We start from the raw sequence: 8,778 nt of genomic DNA, 5'->3' as shown, positions 1-8,778 counted from the left end.
GATGAAGCAGATGAACCCACGTGAAACAGAAGCCAACGAGACGGAGACCAGTACGGAAGAAAATACGTCCCGTAAAATTAAGAGACTTTGTTGAATTGTAATTTTGTGTTTGTAATTCTGTACATTTAATTAAGTTAATTGTTATTGGTTTAATGTTAGTGGCTATTGTTCGGGACGAACAATATTAAGGAGGGGGCAGTATTGCGTCAGCGAGGTCACGTGATTAGTATCAAGCCACGTCCTTCTCGAACCTTCGTGAATTGTCGGGAGATTACTAGATATAGTGTAGTCTTGTATATATATATAACACCGGCCACGAAGCGACGGGGAGGTAATGAGTAATTGAATGTATGTGGACAAAATATTGTTGGCCACGTGAGACGTGAGTTATAACGTTGTTATAGAGCGACTGTTGAAATTAAGTGTATCGTAAAGTTGTATTCGGAAAGAATAAACCAGTTTTATTTAAGAAAGGACTTGTATCGCTAAAGTTTCGTCGGAACGAATTTACGGAAAATTAATTAACAAACGGAGACGTAACAATATTTAAAGCCACTTTATTGTTTCCTTCTGATATTTGCGCATAGCCACACAAAAACCATTGGTTCTGCCGTCTTTAATTTTGGGCTGCTAAACTAGGTGGGAGACAGTTAGTGAGCATCGCCAACTGTTGGTCTACACTAATCGAAGTGTAACTTTGCGGCATTATAACGCGAACATTGGGCCTTCAGAAGATTTTTGCAGTTTGCCTGTTACTCATAATTTAGATTATTTATGTATCATTGATTGTTGCTGTAGGTTTTAGGAACTCCTATGTTAGAAGTTATTTCATGAATCATATATATATACTTATTTTGTTAGTTAGATATTTAATCAAAAATGAAGTAAGAAAGATATAACCTTTCTAAAGCGTCGCACTCGGTCTCTCCTCTAGAACATCACTACTGTTAGTTCCATATATTTGCGAAAACAGTTCATTGAATTTTCTCTATATTTAGTTATTTATATTTTTAGGATAGGTGTTTGGTTGATGGCTTCTTTTATTTTTTCCCACACATACAGTGGACTCTGAAAGACAAGCAATGTGTAAAATTAGTTCAAAATACTTAAACTTTATCCAGTTTTGATGTAGATATGTATGTACAATTAAACCAGCAAAAAGCGGATATTCAACAATAAATTAAATAAAAAGAATGAACTCTATTCAAGTTTAACCCTAGTCCAAGGGCATATACTAAAAACGAATCATATATTGTACGAGATCAATATTTTCGTTCTGTTTTGTACTATGTGTTCTCTGAACTTAATAAAAACAACAATAAAAATCAAAGTAATATATATATGTAATGGGAAGTATTTTGTTTTTCTCTGAATTTGTAAAACATACTGGAAGGATTTAGTTCTTACACTGTTAGCACTGACGAAGCCGTAATAACAAAACGTTAGCAGAAAAAAAAGAAGAGTTTTTTAATGTTTTTTGGAAAGTCAAAGTCGTTTTCTCTTACCAAAATGTAGTGGAAAATATTTAAAACAAACAGAAACCCTTTCATTGATTATATACATGAATAAACGAAAATAAAAACCCATTGACTCAAGTTGAACACTATAATGGAGATATAAGTTGTAAAACATTTACGATTCTAAAATAAATAGATTTAATAATAAAAAAAAGTTACGATCAATGTATTTCAGCGCCACAGATCATATGATATCTATCGAAGTGACGTAGAGGTCAATGCGATCGTCATTAATGCTTCCTTAGATTTCATGGTTAACCATATACAATTACAAGTTATCTATTTTGTTGTGAAGTGCACTATTTTCTGTGGTTTCTTACGCAGCACTAGAAGAAAAATTATTTATACAGGAACTAAAGAAAAAATGTATTTGAGATTGTGCTGTATAAAAAATAGTAATGCACTACCATTAGGCTTAACTTTATCTTTAGTTTAGGCTTAGTTAGTGGTACTCCGTCGGAAGAAATTAGGTTGTTACTATTAGTACTAACTACTAAATTAATTCGGCGATAGGACTTACGATAACTACATTGAAAACTAAGCGAAAAACAAGCTTACTTGATGCGTGAATTCGAGAAACACACGTTAAACGCATGTAGGAGAAATATTAGAATGTGATATTTAAAACGAATCAAAATAGGTGTTGCAAAACGAATACTAATTAAGAAGAAATAGTAACTAGTAGTAGTACTGAACGATAATTACGAATAAAAAGAAAATCAAAAGTTACTTGATCATGAGTGGTAGACCAAGGACAACATCCTTCACTGATGGTAATAAACAGCAGCAGCAACAACAACAACACCCTAGTTTTCCAGGCATTAAAATAAGCAGTAAGTAATATTTAAGTTCTGTAAATGGCTGATACAGAACTATATTGATAGTATTGTGATATTAATAACTTTATGTAAGTAGTTTTAACAGTAAAGTTAGAAAAAAAAACTTTATAGGCAATAATAACAATAATGTTAAAAAATATTCCAACAAAACATTTTACTGTTGTTATTTCAACAGGGCTAGTAAAGAAACTGTTACTTATATTTATGTGATCCTAAGCTTGAGCTGAAATTTAAATCTGCCATGCTGGTCAAGTTGTTTTGAATCAATTGGCATCAGAATCTTTAGCACTGAGATATTGTAGTTCTGGTTGCAGTGGAAAAATTAATTAACTTGAAGCAACTGAAAATAGTTGTGTTCATTAACCTTAATTTAGCTGTGTCAGTATTAGTACAAATGGTGGAGTCGCAGCTTAAACATTGGATAAAATAATTATATAAGAAATATAACAGTTATTAAGCATTTTGGTTAATTACCTGAAACAGTATGGCGAACACAGAGCTCTGGATCAAGTAACTGAAAATACTAATTTATACTACACTCAATAATTAGGACAGTGTTGATGCCTAATATGAACATGAAACAATGTTATTTTTGCACTAGCTTTTGGTAGATATGAGTCGTCTACTTTTTATAACAATTTGATTGATATGCGACTGCTTTTACTTTTATCATTTGAGTTTTTTTGACTTTTTATAACAACTACAATAAATAAGAAGTTTTTGCTTACAAACAATTCTGTATAATAATTAGACCATATGTACATTTATGAAAAATGCTACAGAGTCATTTCAAATCAATTATACTGGTTGGTAGAACTGACAAAGTCTTTGAAATGTGGGTAATTTATATTTGTAAATGCTTCTATAGTCTAAATATATAGCATTATTATTATAAAGGTTCTACATGCCTAGTGACACAAAGGATCTCCACAAGCTTGGTCCAAGTACACTGATACCAAGTCACATCGATACCAAGTCACATCATCTCATTAATCTCCAGCTGTCCTTTTCATAGTGCCAATCCAAGTTGGTCTCAGTGTTCCTTTTTTTTTTTAGTTCCATTAGGTCTTCGTTTAACTGCCTGTGTGGTGATTCTTTCTCTCCCTGTGAATGACGAGTCTGATCCATTTTTATCTAGCCTTCTTCATAATACCATCAATCCAGTATTTTCAGACTGGACAAATCTGTCGTATGTTCTTTCATTACGGTACCAACATTCAAATCCATACAGAATAACTGATCTAACTAATGTGATATATAGATAAACCTAGGTGTGGATACCAGATCTATGAGACTCCTGACAATATACCCATGTTTAAAATTTGATGACAGGGAACCCACTTTTTAAAAGATAAACGTTTGGAGACTAGAGGAAAAGGCATCTGGCCAGCAACACCCATCACTAAGTAGTGGGCTACTCTTTACCAACAAATACTGGGATTGACCGTCATAGTATAATGCCCCCATGGTTAAATGGTGAGCATGTTCAGCGACTTGTATCAATCCCACCATCTGCACATTTCATATTGAGTTCCCTAATCACTAAGCTTTGTCAGGTCAAAACCAGAACATCTCTTAAGATAATTTAATATTCTTGTGTTAACTACACTGTTTAACTTCTCCATGCTAGCCACTTTATAATGTTTTATTTTTGCAAGTTAGTGTGATTTACACTAACTTTTTCAAGCCAGCTGTGTAGCACTGTAACAGTGTTTTCAGTATTTTTTTTACATTAAAGAAGAGAGATTTCTGCTATGAAAATATAGTATTTTGGGTTTAGATCCAAAGACCCACAGATTGTGAATCGAGCACCCTAATCACCATGCCATGCTGTTACATCTGTTCAGATAATAATTTTGTGTTATTGGGTTAAATACACTTAACTTCTCCATGCTAGCTGCTGTGGTGTTTTATTTTTGCGATGATGATATGACGCATGCATATTTTGTTTACGTGGAAGAAGAGAGACTTACATTATAATGATATAGTGTTTTGGACCAATCACTGTTGACTATAAAGACTTAAAGAAACATAAAGTCAGAGTTAAAATAATGCTAACATATTCTGTAATATAAAAGTTGTTATAGCTTTACTTTACAAAGTTTGAAACTTAATGGGAAATTAAGTATAAGGAAACTCGGAGTGCAAGGAGATAACAGTTTTATTGTAGTGCCAACACTGTGGGGTGGCATGATGTTATGAAAGGATGCTTTGTTCCTTGTTACCAAATCCCTGTGGCTTTTGGATATAAGGGAGTGTTTTATTAAATGTTCGTGCTTATGTGTGTGTGTGTATAATGCCGAATTCTGCATAAACGGAGCCTCCGTATAGATATCTATTTAAATTGTCTATTGATTTGAAATGAAAGATGATACAGGATGGTTGATATATGCAAGGGTTTTGAAGGAGATTAAACATTGGATATGTGAGCCACTTGCTACTACTTTTTTCTAACTTCGTGAAGTGTGGGCAAGTGCCAGAAGGTTGGAAGTTAGTTAATGCTATTTTCAAAGAAGGTGATAGAAATTGCCCCAGTAATTATACAACTAATTAGTCTTACATCAGTTGTGAGAATAGTTTGTAAAAAGTCTGGTAAAAATGCTTTACTAAGTCATTTAACAAAGTTTAAAATTTTATTGGATAGTCAGCATGGTTTTACAAGTGGAAACTTTTGACTTGCTAAGCTTTTAACATTCTTTGAAGAGGTTACTGCTTATGTAGATGAGGGAATGGGTTTAGATTTGGTGTATCGGGAGTTTCAGAAAGCATTTGAAAAGGTGTTAGATAAAAGGCTTGTTAAGAATGTCATCTCTGTAGGTGTGGGGGATAAGTTGGCTAATTGGATAGAAGACTGAGTTGGAGGAAGAAAGAAGAAGGTTGTTATAAATAGAGTTCAGTCAACGTTGGGAGCATGAACATTTATATATTTGTACCAATTTTCATCTCCATTGTCTTTAATATGACTGCACAGGATCCCAAAATATACATTTTTGGGTTGTTTGACCTTTGACCCTGTAAAATCCATAAAAAGTTCTAATTAAAAAAGAAAGAAATAGGTGTCTGGATGTATTGGACCAATGTATAACCCTACCAAATTTCAAGTCAGTCCACCAAGAAATGAAAGAATGGCAGTCGATTGAAAAGTGTTTGGAAGAAATAAATGAAAAAAGAAGATACAATAGAAAACAGAACTTGTTTGATTTAGTAGAGGAAGAGGATAATGAGATTTTCATGGATATAAAATTGGTCATTATTTTGAATAGGCAAAATGCTGATTATGCCGAACAAATTTGAATTAATCAAAAAATAATGAGAAATCATGATTATATATATATTTCCATTATGTGGATAATTCAAATAATTAGAAACATTAATTTCAATTGATTAATCAATTTTATGTGACTCCAATTGACATGATACTCGTCGAGTTATTTGCCCAGCTCTGTTGACAGTAATTATGCCTTTCTTGATGTGGATCAAAAGACTTCTATTATTGTTTAAATAAACATTGCATTTTTTTGAATAAGTGTACATGAAGACACCAGTGTTTCATTGGTGGAAAGGTTCATAAATCATCCAAGTCGTAGCACCTGGCAGTTTGCATGCACACTGGAGAATTGATGTATGTAATAACTACCCATTGATGATCCCTTGCTTTCTCGATTGGGAACTTGTGGCTGGTGAGAGTACATTTTGGATCAGCTGGGAACAGAGTAAAAAAAAATATCAAGAATGATCGTGATAGCAAAAGCTCAGGTATTTCAAGTTGTTAATGAACACCCACATGTCAGCTTGGACTGTCTGGTGTACTAGTAGACTTCTGCATTATGATCATCAGAAATGTGCATTCAAGAATATCTTGAAGTTTGTGAGATTCTGTGTTGTTGGTTCATTAGGTCATAGCTACTTTGATATCTTGCTTCAATAAACATTACAGTACTTAGTTCTGTGTGCTTTATTGTTGTTTTATCTTGGCTTTGCTTGAGAAATCCTGTGGTGAAAACTATGTATTTCAGGAGTTGTGAACACACAGATTCATTCAGGCTTGTGGAATTGAGTGGCCTGTTAATTCAAGTTTTCCATTTTGTTCAACCTTGTAATTGAAGAATCACATTGGCTTTTTGATTTTATTACTTGAAGCTTAAGTTTTATGAGACATTGTAATCTTTTATTAAAAAAGTAATAGTAGGTCAATTTGTCATAGGAAGTAAACAAAACCAAAGTAATTTTTTCTAATTTAAAGTGTAGTTGATTTTATTAAAATTTTCATTGTTTTCTGGTACTTGCAGACAAAAAAAAAGGAGAAATAAGTATTTGAATAAACTTTAATGTTTTATAATTTTTAGAATCACAGAATCAGAATGTTTTTTAGTTTTATGTTGGTAATCGTGATAAATATTGTTTAAAAGATCAGGAGTAAGTTTTGAAATAAACTTGCTGGAAATCATAAGAAAAAAACAGATCGATGCATGGGGTGTATAAAACGTTTGAATAAATGAGTAAAAAAAGGGTACCTTAATCATAAAATAAAAATGTACTGTAATGTACACGCATAGCAAAAAACTTCAAAAATATATTTTAAACAATAGCACTCATGCCATAGAACATAACTGTTTAAAATTGATTTGGTTATCAAATGGATTTTATGGAACTACTGATATAAAGTCTGTAAGTATTTTATCCTTTTCGCAATTTTTCTAGGATCTGCTCTATTACATCTAGTTTTTATTTTATTTATCTGTTATTTACCTTTCTGTAGGTAAAGATGGAGGTAAGGTGACTACAGTTTTGGCAACTCCAGGTCAAGGACCTGACAGACCACAGGAAGTATCCTACACTGATATGAAAGTCATTGGAAACGGGTCTTTTGGTGTGGTTTACCAAGCCCGACTTGTCGACACTGGGGAAATGGTGGCAATCAAAAAAGTTTTACAAGACAAAAGATTTAAAGTAAAAATGCACAATTATGTATCTAAATTTGGTCTATTTGGAGAATTATTAATCTTTTGGTTGAGTTTGTTCATTTATTATACATGAATACACTGAAAGTTTCTACATCCTTTTTGTTTAAACAGAAACTTGCATGTGTGCCATTTCTTTAATATTTATGTAACATATCATTTGAAGGAAGATAAATAATGATAATTTTTATGAGAAACATTTAAATTGTTGAGTACAAAATTAGAGAAAAACACCTTGTATTTTGCTTCTTCAAAATTTCAGCTAGAGTACTATTAAGAAAAACTACGACTAGGACCACATACAATTTTTTGTTTTTTGTAGAATCGAGAATTGCAGATAATGAGAAGACTACATCATTGTAATATTGTCAAACTGAAATATTTCTTTTATTCTCGTGGTGAAAGGGTAAGTGTAAGGAAATCCTTTTTTTTTTCATCTTGATACATTTGTACTTCTCTAAATGTAAGTCAGTTTAATGCAAGAGTACGTCATGATTCTTTTTAGTATTTCATAGGTACTGTTTTGTGTATACTATACATATATTTAACATGTGATGGTTGCGAAACTCACTTCACGATGTATATTTTTATCTCGTACATGTTTGCCATGTCATGGCTACAAGTAATTACTACATTATGGTATTAGTCAATTTATTTCTTAAATATTAGAATTATATAATTTAAATAAAACAATTTTTGTCTGTACCTCCATGACGTATCTACTCTTATTTCATCAGTAATTCTTTAACCACCACACTTGTAGTAAAAACTATACAGAAAAATTAAATGTTATCATGAACAAAAGTACGTGTGCACTCTGAAAGAGACTTAAATAGCACTCTTGAGAATTTTTGCTGTATTTTAAGTCAGAAATTAAAAATGTAGTGTGGACGTTCTAACACAGATTTTAACTCTTTCGACTGTACAAAAGATAAAAGATATTTGGTAGCAGTAAACGTTTAATTTTTCTTTATGTTTTAAGGCCAAGTAAGTAATATACGTGTTGAAATACCAAAAGAATATTTATTAATTAACATTTATTCACTACTTAAAACCTTTTAAACACTGACTCTATAATGTTAGTAATAGTAGGCCTACTTGTAGTCTAATTTAACCATTAGGCCTAATACATAAACGCAACATAAGGCTTAGCTGAAGAACTATTTGGTAAATTTTATTTTGCTTTTGGTTACAACTCAGTGTCATAAAACATCTGAATTAAACTATTTTGCTGTCACCAAAGTTATAAAAAAAAGAATAAAAACAAACCTTTCTAACAAATCAACATGAATATTGACCATTCAACATAAATATCATAGTTGGTCTAAGAATAATCAGGTGACAGTTTTATTGTTAAGCAACAATGTATATTGTTGAGCATTACCAAAAAAAATGAGTGTGAAAGCATTCTCGACAGAGTGACAAAGGGAATAAGCCTTAGTTAGTGATGCTTTGAGGTTT

At 32.0% G+C, this 8,778-nt stretch overlaps 1 protein-coding gene across 1 annotated transcript; it reads left to right on the top strand.

Annotated features, from left to right (window-relative positions):
• Nucleotides 1-1,720: 1,720 nt before the first annotated feature.
• On the top strand, nucleotides 1,721-7,723 carry LOC106476570 (glycogen synthase kinase-3 beta-like; the record flags this gene model as incomplete). Its single annotated transcript, XM_013937215.1, has 3 exons — nucleotides 1,721-2,350; nucleotides 7,116-7,306; nucleotides 7,640-7,723. Coding segments are annotated over exons 1-3 (372 nt in total), but the record flags the coding sequence as incomplete, so codon positions are not given.
• Nucleotides 7,724-8,778: the final 1,055 nt, after the last annotated feature.

The sequence above is a fragment of the Limulus polyphemus genome, unplaced genomic scaffold, assembly GCF_000517525.1.
Source record: "Limulus polyphemus unplaced genomic scaffold, Limulus_polyphemus-2.1.2 Scaffold10919, whole genome shotgun sequence".
Classification (NCBI taxonomy): domain Eukaryota; kingdom Metazoa; phylum Arthropoda; class Merostomata; order Xiphosura; family Limulidae; genus Limulus; species Limulus polyphemus.
The sequence above is the reverse complement of the archived record's forward strand: the minus strand, read 5'-3'. Positions and strand labels throughout refer to the sequence as shown.